General features: G+C 38.4%; 1 protein-coding gene across 2 annotated transcripts; it reads left to right on the top strand.

Moving 5' to 3' along the window:
* Positions 1–16,922, top strand: FBXO8 (F-box protein 8). Of its 2 annotated transcripts, none has more exons than XM_079991441.1 (6): positions 1–263; positions 7,210–7,546; positions 9,320–9,446; positions 11,364–11,482; positions 13,752–13,948; positions 14,738–16,922. In XM_079991441.1, the coding sequence occupies exons 2-6, from the start codon at positions 7,218–7,220 to the stop codon at positions 14,923–14,925; spliced, it is 960 nt and encodes a 319-aa protein (XP_079847567.1). In that variant the 5' UTR covers positions 1–263; positions 7,210–7,217; the 3' UTR covers positions 14,926–16,922. The 2 variants fall into 2 exon arrangements, with proteins under 2 accessions (XP_079847567.1, XP_079847568.1); XM_079991442.1 differs by lacking the exon at positions 1–263 and adding an exon at positions 3,742–3,879.
* The last annotated feature ends 878 nt before the right edge of the window (positions 16,923–17,800 follow it).

Raw genomic sequence — 17,800 nt, 5'->3', positions numbered from 1 at the left:
GACGTCACTTCCGGTAACAACATATGCGGCGGCGGCAGCTGCAGCAGCAGCAGCAGCAACAACAACAACCGTTTAGACGCTCTGGGGTGTGTGTGGAAGAGGTGACGACTCATGTTTTTGCGTAGGGACCCGGAAGCCCGTTTCCTCCGCCGGCTGCACGAGACCGCCTGACGACGGTCCCTCCCCCCCGCTGCTTATAAGGCTCGCGCACCCGATTTGAACACGGCTCGTCGCGGCGGCGGTTGGGACTGGAGCTAGCACAGGTAATGGGAGCCTTGAGCGCGACACCGGGGGGGGGGCGGGGAGTGGGGAGCGGACTTTGCAGTCTCTCATCCACCCCCGGGTTGGGATGCGGTTGGGCAGCATCTCTCTTTGAGCGGGTTGTCATGGCTGGGAAGTTGCCCCAGCTGCCTGTGTCCTTCGTAGGGTTAAGTTCCTCCACGCATGCCTTCCTTGCACAGTCTGGCTCTTCACATCAGAGTGTCACACGCCTGAAATCGCCATGGGAATAGTTCAGATGTGGTGTAATCTCTCCCCACCCCCCAACCGGCAGCCCTTCCGGTGCATGTGCATGGAGGAAATTAATAATATTTTTTTTAAAAAAAGCCACCAAACCTGTTTAATAATTTGGGTATTTAGGAACCGAGAAAAGTGATTGCATAACAGGTAACTTCTGGTTAAGTTAACTTGGGCTACAGTCCTATTGCATACTTAGGTTGGAAAAAGTGGCGCTGGATTCAGTAGCAGTTTCTCAATAGACGTTAATGCAATTTTGCCATTGGATATGTGCCTCTAGCATAGCTGTCAACTTTCAGATTTGAAAATAAGGGATCAGCAGCTTCGAAAATAAGGGATCAGCAGTCTCACCTGTCCCAGGGACAGTCTACAGGATATCTAACAATTGGGGATAGCAGCAGGAAACGGCACTGGAATAAGGGAATTTCCCGCAAAAAAAGGGAAGGTTGAAAGCTGTCTTCCTTCCTGCAGTTCTACTCATTTTAAATTTTTGCAGTTCACCTTGAAATTATCAATAAAGGGAAGTTTATAGATGGTCTGACTAGTGTTTCTCTCCATACAAGCTTGTGCATGCCAAAACAAGTAAATCCTAATTGGAGAGATGTTTGCCACTTCTGCTTTAAAGCTAGGTCTCTAAATCACCAGTACATTGAATTGTTGGCTTGGCCTATGACATGTCATTTTATTTTATTTTAATTTTTTGCCTCTTCCTCTTTGGCTTCAGGACTGACTGTGTGCTTAGGCTGGATGAGACAATTGCTTGAGGCAGCAGATACCATTATTGGTGTGGTGGTGTGCCTGTCTAGTCATCAGCCCTTTGACACTTCCCTGTCAGAGATCACTGCTGCTGGTTCCACAAAGGCTTTCATACACCCCCTAAACTTTCCCTGTTGCCAATGTTGAAGTATGGTTTAACTGCCAGTTGAGCCAACTTCTGAGTATGGTATGGACAGCACCATCTTGACCTTTGCCTTAGACAGCAATATGTCTTGGGCAGGTTCTGCTATGGTGCCCTGCTATGGTGAGGGTTTAGAGAAGATGCAACTCAGGGGTACAGCACATGCTTTGTGTGCCTAAAGTCCTCAATTTAAGTCCTGGCATTGCTGTATTTAACTTTTTAGGTGTTGAAGATGAGATCCTGGATTGCTATTTTGCCAGTCAGAATGGTCAGAGATACCAATGTCTTGAAGCAAAGTTTTGTTTCATTGCAAAGGCAATGATTCTGTTGTTACTTCTGAATTTTATAGATAGAACCCTACATTACATACATTACTTGAATGTTGGTTTTCTTTCCTTACACTTTTGTGGAGGGTGAGCATGGCATGTCACCGGCACTTGTTTGGTGTGGAGAATGTGAACTACCTGCCCTGTTTGGGCGTGGATTGATTATAATATTCTAACATCCATACTTTCTGTATGCAGAGTTAATCTTGCATCAGATAGGATTATAGTCACATTTGTCCATGGAAGGGGGGGAGTAACTTTCGGTCCTGATCTTTCATCACTTTCTCTGCTCACATCTGTGACATCTGCGGTGCAGTTGAACTGATGTCCGGTCAATGTCTCCTGTGTATGTGGTGCTGGAGCTGTGCAGTTCCATCAGTGCAAGCTAGCAGCTAATGAGTTGCACTTGACAGGAGAACTTAAGACACTCTCCTTTCCAGCTCCCACAGAATTTGACAGTGGATAGAATGTGGCACTATATGTGCTTTGTTGTAATTTAGATCTGTAGCCTGCTTAATATGCATAGTTTTGCATAAAATTAGGGTGTTCATTATTTATGCTTTGTGGATTTCACTTTCTGTGGTAGCTGTCATCAGTCTGAAGTGTGGTGATTAGGCACCTGTTCACGTTTTTACCTTGAGAAATGTCATTTGGGCTTTGGTCGGATATTGTTCAGTTAGTTATATAGTTTTAGCATTTATTTAGCTGCTTCTCAGATTTACTCAGGGTGAGATACCGAAATTAAGCATTTTAAAAATTAGCTAAGCTAAACATCAATAAAATCAGAATCAGATACACCATTAAGAAATTACAAATACAGTAGATATGTTTTAATGCATAGAAATAGAGTAGCAGCATAAAAATGTATGTTATAGATAAGGCTTAGAATCTTCCTTAGCGAAACTGAATTTATTGTCGTATGTATTCTTGCATTTCAGGCTGAAGAGATACATAAAACAGATTGACATATATAACTACTAGCCAGCCAATGACTGCTGTGAAACAAAGAGCTTAAGGCTCTCTGAAGCTTTTCAATGCTAACCTAGAAGTAAACTCCTAATGTGCCCAGTGGGGATTACCGTATTTTTCGCTCTATAGGACGCACCTTGTTTTAGAGGGGGAGAACAAGAAAAAAAAATCTCCCCTTCTCTGCTCAGACCCCTTCAGTGAAGCGGCAGGAGAAACTGAGCCCCTTCCATTTCTCCTCCCGCTTGGCTGAAGGGGCGCTGCGTAGCTCTCCCTCTCTGCTGAAGCCAGGGGAGTCCTGCTCTCCTGGCTTCAGCAAAAGGAACCTGAAGCCTGCGGAGCAGAGCGGGAACTTGCGCTGCGCTCCGCAGGCTTCAGGCGGCACCGACCCCTCTTGCTCTCCAGGCTTCAGCGAAAGCAACATGAAACCTCCAGAGCGCGGAGGGAGCACTCCCTCTGCAATTCGGAGGCTTCACGTTGCTATCGCTGAAGCCAAGGAGCCTGCATTCGCTCCATAGGACGCGCACACATTTCCCCTTAATTTTTGGAGGGGAAAAAGTGTGTCCTATAGAGCGAAAAATACAGTACTTCTGAGCAGACATACATAGGATTGCAGTGCTGGTGAAGCAAATTTTGAAATGTCTTCTGCTGAAGTTACCTACTGTGTACAGGTTGTGTCTGAAAGGTGTTCCTGCTTTCCCTATGCAAACTTCAGAATAATCCATAATGTTGTTATTAGAGATGGGCAGAGGAATCATGTGGAGATGAGGTGGGGCAGAGAGTTCATGGCAGAGGAACTGCTGCTTCTTATGCCCTGCTGACTAGAGTGAAAGTTGGTGGGGCAGGGCAATTAAAAGAAATTCTGCCGTGATCAAGGGTTTTCTTTTCTTTTGCTGCAATTGCCTGTTTGGGAAAAGGAAAAAACTACGGTAGTTCAAGGGTAGGCATAATTTTGTGGCCAGTTTGGGGGAATGGAAGGACTTTAGATCTTATGGATCCAAGCCCCCACTCTCATATTTCTCCTTTTCATCCCCCACTGATTGGAAGGGTGTGGTGGTAAAGAAGCCTCTGGCAGTAGAAAACATCCTTCTCTGACTCTCTCCAGCCATGGAGGGGAAGGCTATGGCATTCTATAGCCCATTGGCTGCCCACCCTGGCAGCTGAAGGGGAAAGGTGATACTGGCTTTATTAATGTGTGTGTGGGAGTGCTGAAAGACAAATTGCACAAAAGCATGTGCTTTTTGTTATTTACATCATGCTCTTTTTTGCTATATGTTTCTTCCAATGGGCATTGTTCATTACAGGATATGAGGTTTTATCCTAGATGTTCCAGTAGTCAGCTTCTGAAATGTCCATCTCAGGATTATTGCTAAAAATAATTGCTTTGTAGGAAAAAAGCAGAGATAAATCCTTGGAAAAGCCACAGAGAGCCTTAAGCTCTTGGTTTCACAGAAGTCATTGGTTGGCTAGGAGTTATATATGTCAATCTGGTTTATCTCTTCAGCCTGTTCAGTTAGTACTTAGTATAAAGGAGAGCACAACCTATTTTTTATAAATATTGTTAACAGGTTTCAGTAGTTACAAATAAAGTTTTATTAGAGCCTCTCTTGTGAAATACTCCCATGTTGTATATGAAATCTTAATTTTCAGTTAATTTTTAATCTGTTACCCATTTTACAGTCTGGTTCTAATGCATTTTCAGAGTGTGTCTCCTAGATAAGTATGCACAGTTTGCAGTCTTATACCATTAGTTGCCCTTGCAAACAGTATATATGGCAATATAGGCTGTTTTCAGTTTGGATAGCTGCTTTACAGTTTGGATTTCACCAAAGCCTAGCCTCTAAACACTTCACCACAGCAATGCAACATCTTTATTTAAGCAGGCTTGTATTAATAGGGGAAGTGTATGTGGTATTTAAGTTTTGTATGTTTTTGCTTCTTATTGCCTATGTTCTTATTGTCCATCTAAGAACAGGTTAATTTATAAATAAAAAAGAATTTTTACTGTATTCTTCAAATATGAGAAGCATGTTATAAAACTGTACTGAACACTACTGATTGTTGGAATGCAAAACAACTGGCATAATTATTTGTTCTGAAAAGCGGAAGCTTTTGTTCCGCTCATAGTTATTACAAGTGTATCTGTTGTTCCTAGACTACAGTACACAGCTTGTGATCTGCTGCAGATCAGAACACTGTGTTACAAAAATAAGTTAAAATGCTTATTTGAGTTATCATCAGTTGTAAAAAGCAAGATTAATAGTAATTAATATTATCATCAGCTGAAATAGTTTAATTCTTCAATACCATTCAATGCTTATTTAATGCCAGTCACGTGCTGTGCACTATACTGAAGTGATAGAAAACTCTTTTGGATGTAACGACATTGCATAGGGAATAGGAGACGACACCCCCACCCCAAGTGCCATATCCCTGAAAGCCCTCCCTGAATTAAGTTTTGCCTAATTTTGAATTTTTATATTCAGGGTTAAATGATGTATACCGTGCTCTGCTGTTAGCAATGAGCTGCAATGAACATTTCATCTATAAAGCCCAAATGATTTAGGATCTGTGTACCTTTAAATGTCTTTGCTGCTGCAGATTGGACATGTTTATGCAAATTACTAGAGCAGTGTTGAGATTCTGGGCTATGTTTCTTCCATCGTGAGTTCGCATTTATGACCTAATTCAGGAGACCTTTGATTTGTTGACCTTCTAAGAATTGTGCAAGACTCATGGTTGTTGTTTTAATCTGGCTTTGCTCATTTGTATGTATTATCATTTATGGGCAAGATAAGGCTCTCAGCCTTATCAAGCCTTCACAATCTCCTCACTCAGCAGCCTACACTACTGTTACTGAATTGTTTGGTGTGGGGATTGGTCCAGATTTGTAGCTTGTGAACCATCTTCTGATTACTCCTGTGATAAGTTGTTGGGATTCTTACCTTTTTTTGTTGATCTCTTTTAAAACATGTAAATAAAGTTTATATACCGGTAATTGTTCTACATTAAGTGATTTGACAAGTTCTATATTGTCACAACATGCATTCTTTCTCTAAAAGTTGCTTTTATTCTGTTCATGCGCCTATGTGCAAGTCAAGAACGGATAACTACTTTTGAGTTTGGGGATTGACCTTGGAAAGCCTGTTCTGCCTGCACAAGCCCCACTAAAATTAGCAGGTTTTATGATGAGAAACTATGAGCTTATACAGCTTTCCTTCAGTTTTTTAGTAAATACAAGCCAATACTGAAAAACGTAATGTAGGTGCCTAATTTACAAGGTGACTGAACTAGACTTCAGGGAGGATGTTTTTAATTGCAGTCTAAAACATATGTTGGACATATTTAGGATACAGTCCTTTGCACAACTCTAAGCTGCTGTTATATTCTATTGAAATCAACAGGATTTAAGTATTCCATCTGTATACACAATGCAGCCTCACATGTATTGCCATGACTCCTTTCCCAGTGCAGTTTGTTTATCTAGGCAATGTCATTGCTCCCTTAATGCTAGAGAGAAGTGAAAGAATTTCCAAGTCCTAAACAGCTGTCCTAAAGTTGCCTTCAAAGCTGGAACTTGTAAAATATTATTTGGCAAATAATTGTGGAGAACAATTGCTAGAATTCAGCCCCCCCTTCCCAAAGTAGAAATTCCTTTCACACACATACATAGGGAAAGGGCTGATCTTTCAATGAGCTGTCTCTTGCAGCTTTTAAGAGGTGCTGCTCTACCTGACCTGCTTCCCAAAAATGTTCTATTTTTCATCTCACCCGTAAAAGGAAGTGGCAAAGAGTATAAATTTGGAGATATAGATAGTCATAATAAAGTGGACTTCATTAAGCCTGAGCAGAAAAAATAGCTCTTGGAGTGTAAAATCTTCCATCAAATAGCTTCAGTCATACCTTTCCAGTTTTCTCAAACACTTGATAAGCTGCTTAAAAGCATGTGTGCTTTGTTTTAACACAATAAAATAAAATAAAATCTAGTTGTTATATTTATATACTAGGGACTCAAAGTTTTTAAACACCACAATTTCATAAGATACTTGGAAAAGAGAGATTTTCTGCAAAACCACAGTGAAAATGTTCCTGGTGTCTGCAGACTCACCTGAATGCTTTCTAGTGCAGTTATAAGACTTCTGTTGGTGGTGGTTGTTTGCACTGAAATTTTAATGGTTTTCTGAAGTGTCAAAGTAAAGATACCAGTTTGATTTTTTTAAAAGCCAGTAGTTAGGAAGAATGAAAGTTGTAGTCAAAAACATTTGGAGGGCACCAGGTTGGAGAAGGCTGTTATGGGTTATGTTTGTCATGCCTTTCATTCATTTTGTAATCCTTTGGGTGAAAATCACTTTAATGCTGTGCACTGTTTAAGCATAATTGCATGTAGAACCATAGACTTTATTTGCTTGTTCTTACAAATATGACTATGAAACTGTTGCTTCTGTTGGTTAATGAACTAATCTGGGTGTATCCTTGTGTTCCTCCTCCCTTTACAACCTGCAGGCTTGCAGATGGGTCAGGGGCTGTGGAGAGTGGCCAGGAACCAGCAGCTGCAACACCAGGGATACGCGGGACAAAGCTATTTGTCCAGAGAGCATGGTAGAAGGATAGCTGCTAATAACGTTTCAAATGCAAACCATCGGAAACATGCCCAGGGAGGCATTGACATTTACCATCTGTTGAAAACTCGGAAATCAAAAGAACAAGAAGGGTTCATCAACCTGGAAATGTTGCCTCCTGAACTTAGCTTTACCATTTTGTCATACCTGAATGCAACAGACCTCTGTCTGGCTTCATGTGTTTGGCAGGATCTTGCTAATGATGAGCTTCTTTGGCAAGGGTAAGTTAATGAGAGGTCATGAGCACAGGTTACAACAGTCAATTTAGATCCTGGATTTCTTGTCCAAACCACTTGCTTCTTTAAACAAAACATCAGAAATGAAAAACTACTATGTAATTGTAATTGTGGCTAATTAACTAGGCTTTTTGAGCCTCCAAATTGCAACTTAAATCCGATAAGGAGAGTACAGAGTGATAGAACTTCAGGAGCAATTAACTTAAGTTTTCAAAGGTGATGGTACTTCAGAAAAAGAATGTGCTCTCAGGTCATGCAGAGGCATTTCAGAAATGGTAAGCGTTCTTGCACGTGCTTCTTACTCTTGTGGAAACCGTAATGGCTCTAATAAAAAACTAGGTACATGGTGGTCTAAAGCAGGCATAGGCAAACTTGGCCCTCCAGATGTTTTGGGACTACAACTCCCATAATCCTTAGCTAACACGACCAGTGGTCAGGGATGATGGGAACTAGTCTCAAAACTTCTGGAGGGCCAAGTTTGCCTATGCCTGGTCTAAAGACTCTAAAGTGGAACTACATGTTTGGCGAGAGCATGAAACATAACACTGAACTCATTGTGGCTGCTTCTAGAACTATTCTTCAGCATAGCTATCGCAAGTATCATTCAGTTGCTCATGAAAATTCAGTTCCTATCCTGGTCTACATATGGCTTGCTGAATTTGATAGTGCAAATATTTTCGAGATCAGCACTTTGGGCTACAAGGTTGTCTTAAATGGAAAGGGCCTGTTTTTGTGCCAGTCAGTAATGTTTCTGGAAGCAGAAAGTTAGCCTTCTCTTCATAATGCTCAAAACAACTTCTTGCCTGGCTACAGCTTGACTAACTGGTCACAAAAAATGGACAGTGGAGAAAATGAGCTTTGTGTGTGCCACTTCCCAACATGTGGCTGTGCATTAATAAGATTTTGTACCGGGCAAAGTTAAAAAGCCTTTGGAAGGGTAAAGGGAATGTGTTGACCCATGCAGTTGGAAATACGTCTTGAATTTCTTCATGAGATTTATTTTTTTCATAAAAATAAATTTAATAGTTCAATTGCACCCTAAAGCACCAAGTTCCAGATATAGTTAGATGTTCTTTACTTATTATATACTGTCTAAAGGATAGGCAGTACTGGGTTGTAATCCTGCATGAAGCACACAACCACACACTGGATGACATTCCTTCTCTGTGAATTGATAAATTATCTGAAAGTAAAGCTTCTCTCTCCTAATGCCTGGTAGGTTTATTATTTTTTTAAGATTCAAGCTTGGGTCAACTGATGTTTACATTTACTTACCCGGTTAGTCTCTGAAATATTAATTAATGAGACTTTTAGGATGAGAAGGCAAGTACTGGATAGCACCATTCATTAAGCCCCTCATGCTACAGAGGCTTACATGTACTTACAGTTATCTGTTTGACTATTTCTGTGTGGAAATTTAGACATGTATATGTTTGGAAGATTTTTGTACTGATACTACTTGCGTTGGCAATGATGCAGTACAAAAAAATAAGTCAGTTTTTTTGGTAGTTGTGCAAATCCTAGGTATTTAATTGGTTCACTCATGTTCATAAAACATAATGAAAAGTATGTTTTAGACTATTTAGAAAACCCCTATTAAAGTCTGTGTGCTAAGTTATATAACTGAAACATTAAGTGGTACTTTTCAAGTACTACTGTAATATCTGGTGGGCTCTTAGAATCCTGAAATCTTGGACCTGAAAATGAATTAGAGCATAACCTATTTCCATATTGAACATGCTTCTTCCATTTTTGTAGATTGTGCAAATCCACTTGGGGTCACTGTTCCATATACAATAAACGTCCGCCTCTGGGATTTTCATTTAGAAAATTGTATATGCAGTTGGATGAGGGCAGCCTCACCTTTAATGCCAATCCAGAAGAGGTGAGTTGATGTTGATGACAATAGTAAGTGTTAGTGATAGTTCTGGTCTCTTGTTGGTTTCTAAACTGCTGGGCAGATCTAAAGTTAGTGGAGCATAGAAGTGCCCACTAGATGTACAATTGAAAAATAATAATAATAATTAATTAAAAGCATACTTTTTGGATGTACATTTTGTTGAAATCCATTTGTAGTTGCTTAAAGCAAATGTTTTAGGATTAAGGTTTAACAGAAAGTACATTATTTTTAACTTCGCCTTTGACTTCAGGTTTATGAATAAATGTCTCATTTGTAGAAAAAAATGAGAACATAAATATATGCAGTTGTGGCACAAAACGCTAACACAATCCAGTGTAGTAAAGCTGTTCATTAATTGGAACTTCAGCTTTGTTATGGAATTAAGAAACAAAGAAAGCTTGACTCATAATGATTGTCTTACTTTAACAAAGGATGGAGTTGTCTCTGATCACTTTGTAATGCTGAAACAAACCTTAAATCTAAAGTAGCGGGTTTGATAACTGAGAGCTTTGGTTAGCAGGTGGGTTAGAAATACTCCAAATAAATTAAATACTGTTATGTGTTACATTTATGCATCCTGTGTGTGTTTAGAGCACTTAATTTTTTGATCATGTTCATTTTCTAATTTTCTGTTTGCTTTTTCTGTCTTGTAAAACTATTTTGTTGAAATAAAGAAATGTTAGGTAATCACCCCCTTGAGCCAACTTAGGTGGGCGAACCACCCACCTGTCAGTCCTCATTATGACATCAGGTGATTGACAAATGAGGGTTTCTCATCCACTTGTCAAAGCTGACCTTGGGGGTGATAAAGATCTGGCCCTTGGGGGTGATAAAGATATGGGCTTGGGGGTGATAAAGATCTGGCCTGCTGGGCCCAAAAGACTTGCAGTATAGGACCATCAGCTAATCTGTTCTTGTCAGTAGCAATCTAGTTATGGCTTCCTTGCTCCTTTTAGCAAGGACAAACACTGATGAAGGAGCACAAGCTGGTGTTGGGAATAGGTGCAGTTTCCAGTGGGAGGATACCAGAAGTGCCTTGTGCAAGTGTTATGTTTCATCATATATTTTATAATTTTCATTAAACGTGTGTGAACGGTTTTCCTCTTCTCTTCCTCTTCTTTTCCTCATGTGGATAGTGTTTAGCCTGCAGGCATAGGCAAACTGGGCCCTCCAGATGTTTTGGGACTACAACTCCCATCATCCCTGGCCACTGGTCCTATTAGCTAGGAATGATGGGAGTTGTACTCCCAAAACATCTGGAGGGCTGAGTTTGCCTATGCCTGGTTTAGAGCAAGAATAGTTTAGAAAATGTAATCAATATTTCTGTAATTTGATTATAAGAACTAGACAAATAACATATTTTACGGCACATGCTGGTCTGTGAGTTTCCTGAAATATATTTTTTAACATTTAGAATATGTTATGTGGTTTCAAGACATGTGCAAGCTAAACATGCCTCCATTTTAACATCTTATAAGTTCAAAACCATGCATTCATTTGAATGTGATCTTGTACACAGCAGGACATGAAAATGACTGTTTTAAAGTAAAATGAATGCTAAATAATAAAGGCTGACTAAATTTTCAGCATGATACCCAGTTAGGAAATGAAGTCCGGTTCCACAGCAGTCTTAAATTTCAACCTAGTTTGACACACACAATCAAAAAAGAGAGAAGGTTCATGTTGAAGGAAGATATGTTTCCTGCTGCTTTAATACATATAAAATCTCATTCATAACTACACTAATGCATGTTTTATTTGCATATGAATTGGATGGCATATATTGAAATGTAGTTCTGAAGATAGAATTTCTTCATCATTATTAGGATTTGTTCCATTCCAAATTCCCCTGTTGAGCACAAAAACCTAATATTGCATATATAAAACATCTCTTTGTCCCAGGGAGTCAACTACTTCATGTCCAATGGAATACTGGATGATTCACCAAAGGAAATAGCTAAGTTTATCTTCTGTACGAGAACACTAAATTGGAAGAAACTGAGAATCTATCTTGATGAAAGGTAACTTTATTATAAACTGGGAAGCATTGTATTCCCTTTTATTCAGTAGAGTTGTATTTTCATTTGAAACACTGGAAGAATGGGGCATTAGTTAATAATAAAATACATCAATTTAGTGACGGCAAAGCTGAGGATCTTTTTTTATTCTTTTTTTGGCACTTTACCAATGAACTTTACTTTTACCCAGTAGTGGAAAAATGTGTTGATAGCAAGTTTCTTGCAATAGAAATCTAGCATTAATTGGAATGATGCTCCTCTGCTCTTCATCAAACACTTCAAATTCTGGAAAGGAAAGTAATTCCTCAGTTAAAATCTTATTCAGGTTGCATCTGACACCCACTTGCCCCAGTTATAGAATCATTTCTTTAACCATGTTAGGTTCAAACTAGTAAGCACTACTTGCTATAGTGCTTGAGCAAATTCAGATGTTCTTGATACTATTTTAAAAATATACTATCCATATATGGTATTGAGGATTTCCTAGGAATAATTACTTGTTTACATGCTCAAGACTATCTCTGGGTTGCTGCCCTGGGACAGCTATCTAGCTTGCAGAAGGAATCCCAGAGCTGTTTTCTTGACTGCTAACTTTGGTTTTTATCGGCTCACTATGTACTGTATGTCTGGAATTGTCTCCACTGATGATGATGATGATGATCAACAACAACAACAAAGTTGTGATTCCGTTTATAACGTATCTTGGGAGGAAAAGTGAGAGCCCCTCATTTTTATCCAGTCCATGAAAGTCCATGTATTCTACAAAAAGATTACGCCATAATCTATTCCTGTTAAGGTACCACAACACTATTGATCTAACCAGAGAGTTTTCTTTTGAACTGAAGCAAAGGGTAAAGTAATGAAAGGCTAAAAAGAGCCAAGCAGATGTAGGAGTAGGAAAATGGAACATGTAAATAGGCCCTTAGAAAGAGAAAAAGTGCAGTGTACAACAGAAAAACCCCAAAAATGTTCCATATACACAAACCCATAGACAAATGTCAGAAAGGATATCAAAGTGATCTGAGGATGAAATGAATTTTAGAGTTTTAGAGACATCTCATTTTGGTAAAAACCTGGACCGTAATTGGAGGCTGTAACTAACGTATAGCCTGTTGTGACCTGCTTCCTGTATACATCTTCCATCATGTGTTCTCTTCCTTTTATCTGACATTTTCCGTTGTAATTGTGTTCATATGAAATGTATTATTGTTTAATATTATCTGTAGTTGGCTTTGTTTATTTGTCAGTTGATGGCTCAGGTGTTTGAAATATTAAGGTTTCAGTTCTGTACATACGTACCTGAGAAGTAAGCTCCTTGGAAACTGCCTACGTAGGATTAGGTTGTAAATTGTATTGGAAATATTTTGAAAATGTTCATGTAATCTTGTTTGGCACTTACTGAGAGCTGTTGCAACCTGAAAAGTTTGAGGAAGTGTCCAGGATATATAGTCTCATTGACAATACCATGCAGATTCTTAAGGTTGGGTGCATTAAGAGCTGAACACCTGTGTATGATCCACTCAAAGAGCCATCTTGTGATTGAAAACAGCAGCCTCAGAACTGTTACTTATTTTTCCAGCTCTAGTAGCTATCAATGAACCAGTCTTACAGACTACTGTACTACATGCATATATGATATATGACCTTCATCAGATGTTACTGTGGCATATCTGATTACATTGCAATGCATTGTTTCAGTATTTTAAAAGAACTGTTAGTCTTATTGCCATATCTTTTTCTAGCAGAGGGAGGTTTTGTTTTCCATTATTTGCATATCTTGATAAATTATGATGTCTGGGTTTTTTTACAGTATGTTGTTGATACATACAGACTTGCAATGCAATATATTTTTGCCATTCTATATCCACAGAAAATAAATAACTATACGTATTGCAACACCCTTTAACATGCTATACCAATGGACAGGAATCATAATACTTTGGTGTTCTTTATAGTACAAATCACACCTATCGTGCTAAATATATGTTAGGTTGAACTGTATACTGTTTGTTCCAGTTTGTAGATCTTGCCTTATAGATCCCTGTAGATCTTCTCTTGATGAAAGGAAGGATTTAGAAAGGAAAAGTAACCCTCCCCCCAAAGTCCTTATGGTTACAGTTCTATACACACCTGGGGGTAGGTTCCATTGAATTCACTGGGGCTTGCATTTGAGTAGATTTGCATAGGTTTCACTGATAAGTTTCAAAAATGTGTTTTGCATAATTGTCACTTGTCTTAAAAGACTTTTCCTTTTCCTTTTTTTTTTAATTAGGCGAGATGTTTTAGATGACCTTGTGACACTACACAACTTCAGAAATCAGTTCTTGCCAAATGCACTAAGAGAGTTTTTCAAGCACATTCATGCCCCTGAGGAGCGTGGTGAATATCTTGAGACTCTTATTACAAAGTTCTCACACAGATTTTGTGCTTGTAACCCTGATTTGATGAGAGAACTTGGCCTTAGCCCAGGTAAGAAGAAATGGCTTGCAGTTTAGATGGTGTGGAGTGTTGTTTTGTAGTATTAATCAAGTCCTGACAAATATGCAAATGTTGCTTTTTAGGTCTTGCAAGATTTAAGAGCTCTGAATCTGCATATCCTTATGGCTTAGTAGTGCGTTAATGGAGTTTATTTCCCAGTAAATATATTTACTGTAACCCAACACAGGCTTATCTTCCTTTTAAGGTCAGATAGGTTTTAAAGTGATTTGAGCACCAGTAACTACACATTGGATTGTTCAGGTTAGATGGATACCTCTAGTAAGCATTGTGTACAGCATTCCAGGTATAGTCATATTCTCTGTGCTCCATTCCTTTACCTGTGATTGTTTCTTCTTTAACTCAAGAATATTGATGCATCATAGGTGAAGCTTGTTAGAGCAAGAGATAGGACTATTTTGGAATTGGAAGCCCAGTTATAGAACACCTTGTCCAGGAAGATACATGTAGCAAAAAAACCCACCAACCCACCAGACAAAGCCCTCTTTTTTTCCCCACCCAGCCCTTTAAAAACACTTATGATAATAAAAAACATTTTAAGTACTCTTAGGTGATCCAGACAGTCATGCTTAGAGTAGATTTATTTATTTTATTTCATAAAATTTAATTATGTTGACTGTTTTTAAAAAAAAACCCAAGAAAAACATTGGCAGGGCCATGCCCTAAAAAATATTTGTTTAAAAAAATGTTGTAAAAAGTTGTTGTGTTTTCTTAAAATGTTATCTGTTCAAAGTCATGACTTTTTCTTCCCTTTCCCCTTAGATGCTGTCTATGTACTATGCTACTCTTTGATTCTGCTTTCCATTGATCTTACAAGTCCTCATGTGAAAAATAAAATGTCAAAGAGAGAATTTATCCGAAATACACGCCGCGCTGCTCAGAACATTAGTGAAGATTTCGTTGGGCACCTTTATGACAATATCTACCTTATAGGCCATGTGGCTGCCTGAAAAGCACAATTTGCTAGGACTTAGAATTTATAGTTTAAAAGGAATTGGATCTCCAATGAGATTTGGGTTTTGTTTGTTTTGTTGGTAGATATGGGGGTTATATTAGTGCTGGTCATTCTAACCTCCGTCTGCAATCAAAAATGTACAAGAACAACATTTTTTTAGCAATTTACCATGAGAACTGAAGAATTTTGGATTTTTTAAAAATTTTGCTTACAGTTTGCACAAAAATTACCATTAGTTTGACATGTTACAATTTCTGAATGTTAAACTGACATTATGATTTTAAACTGACAAGATGGTGGACTTATGCAGTAGATTTGCTTGAACACGTTAACCAGTTCTTTTGTTTTTTTTAAATACCATGTAATGTGTACATATTTAAAGAGATTTATAACCATAATTATTTTATTGTAAAATATTTTAACTAAAAAATTTCCTGTCTCTCTCTAGACTAGACTATGTCTTTTCGTATTTATTTCTTTACTTTGTGAGACTGCTCTGGTTCATTTTGCTGTTGCCTTTGTTTAATAGCATTTGGTGTGCATACTCTTCAAAAGCTAATTTAAAGACACAAAGCATTTTAGATTCTAAATTGCCATTCACAGCTACCAGCCTAGCATAATTGGGTAGTAGCTGGCTGTCTTTGTGCCTCAGTGTTTAGTGCCTTAAAACATACGACATTTTTTGTAGCTATGGCTCCTCAGGGTTGGGTGCCTTCATAGCGGCTGCCCAGAAATAGTAATAATAAAAAAATTAACACTGAAAATCATGGAGGTTATGCAGGAACAGTTGCATTACAGCTGATTCATTTCACTTCCACTTAAGCAAGAGACATTCATGGTGAATTTGACCTAGAATTAGTGGCTGGGATCCTTTGCACAAGCCTAAGGCATTTCTGTTTGCATACGCTCCCTCTTACCCAATTTCCACCAATTCCTCCTGTTCAAGTCCTGACGCAACTATTCAGAGAGATCGGTGATGCTCAGGAATTCTTGAGGTGGGAGAAATGAGAAAAGCGCATTGTATGTGTGAAGTTCCACTTATGCAATGTTAACAAATAAATCTTTCCTGCCTGGAGTATCCCAAGTGTGCCTTGCATATGGAAAATTCTCCTTTCTCAGTTACTTTCTGCTGCTACCTACTACAGTGCCTGTAAATAGGTTGTGAGAATTATCTGAGCGGTATTGTTCACCAACAGCAGCACAAGCAGTACTTGAGCTGGTACAGGTGAAACACAATAATCATAACTCACAAGTGGGAAAACGTCCATTTCCCCCTCAGTTATAGCTTGTGTCCATTTTTCCGTAGAAAAGCCCACCCAAGAACTATATATGCTCATGGAGTTTCACAGTATGAAAACTCGGGGTCCTGATTATGATAATGAAATGTTAAAAAAGATATTTAAAAGCTATGGAAATTAAACAGCTTGGGTTCCTTTCATTTATGCACAAATAACTGAACCTGCTTTTTTTCTCCTTTGACCAATCCCAGTGTGTGGAAATAGGCTATTTTCTTTTTTGGGTGAGGGAGGATAAGGTTTTTATAAAAACCTTGTAGGGACAGTAGTTAAACCCTCTCCATCCCTTAATATAGGCATAACTAAAGCCAGCTTTGATATGGAGTATAACTCATGCTATAATGTAGACAAACATTAGCCACAGGAAAAGTTTGAGTCCCAATATAAAAACTTACCCGGGGCCTCACAATTTCCATAGAAAACCCAGACATCCAAAAGCAAAGAAATGTGTTCAATGTGTAAATTTCAGTTCCATGTTTTGTAGATGTTCAATATATCAGTTTCATTCAATTTTATTTTAGATACGAAAAAAATCTTGTAAAGCTACTATTCCTTGTTTTCAGGGCTACTCTGTATCTTTTGGAAAGCAAGTTAAACCCATCCTACATTTGGAAGGATACATTTAATATATCTTTAAACATGCAATAAGTTAAAACATTTCTCAAAGCTTCAAATAAAGGACAAATTTGAAGAAGAATCTACTGACTAAAAGGTCCTCGACTGACAATGGCTGCATGCGGCTGTTTTGAAAAGATTTAAAACACCACTTGAAGTAATGTGGTGTTGACAGTGCTTGATAATGCTATTTAATTCATTATAATTGATTTCCCCCAATTACTAGGATACATGATTTATGCGAACTACTAATTTGTAGTTTCTTAGCTTGACAAACTGGTATTATTTTTCAGCCAATATAAGTGCATAGCTACACCATTTAGAAGAAACTCCAAATTACACTACAGATTTCTTTAAAAAGAAAAAAGGGGGAAAGGCAGGCATGCTTCCTAGTGAATTGCAAATGAATATGTTGCCCCCTTTTATGGTTATTTTAAATAAATATCTCAATAAGCTTAGAGTTGATTACCAGCTTTTTTTTTTTTTTTTTACTGCTTTTAGAAAATCGTCTCCTCTAATCTCCAAAGCATTATTAAAATGAACAAAGGACAGACTTGAAGGATTTCCTGTTTCCCTCGCCATGCATGTTTTGGCTTCATTTTCATTTAAAGTGTAATAAGATACAAACTTCACAATCTGCATGCAAATCTGTCCCACTGTGCTAAAAGGCTTTTAATATTACTATAGTGCAGTCCTAAGGATGGCTATGCAGATGTAAGTATAAAGTTCAATGGGATGTTAGCCTTAACTAGATTATTATTAAACTGATGAATAAGAGTCCTTCAAATAGCATGCATGTTTAGGTATAAATCTAAGCTTGCACTTTAACTATTTTGACGGTGCTGTTTTTTTAGGAACTCTTGTTAAGGGTTTGTCTGCAATGCACGTTTGTGATCAAATAGTCACCCAACTATTCTGTGGCTCTGTGAGCCACATTTTCAACACAGTTTGGTTGTGAAA

This window comes from Podarcis cretensis, assembly GCF_951804945.1.
Source record: "Podarcis cretensis genome assembly, chromosome: 9".
NCBI classification, from domain to species: Eukaryota; Metazoa; Chordata; class Lepidosauria; order Squamata; family Lacertidae; genus Podarcis; species Podarcis cretensis.
The sequence above is the reverse complement of the archived record's forward strand: the minus strand, read 5'-3'. Positions and strand labels throughout refer to the sequence as shown.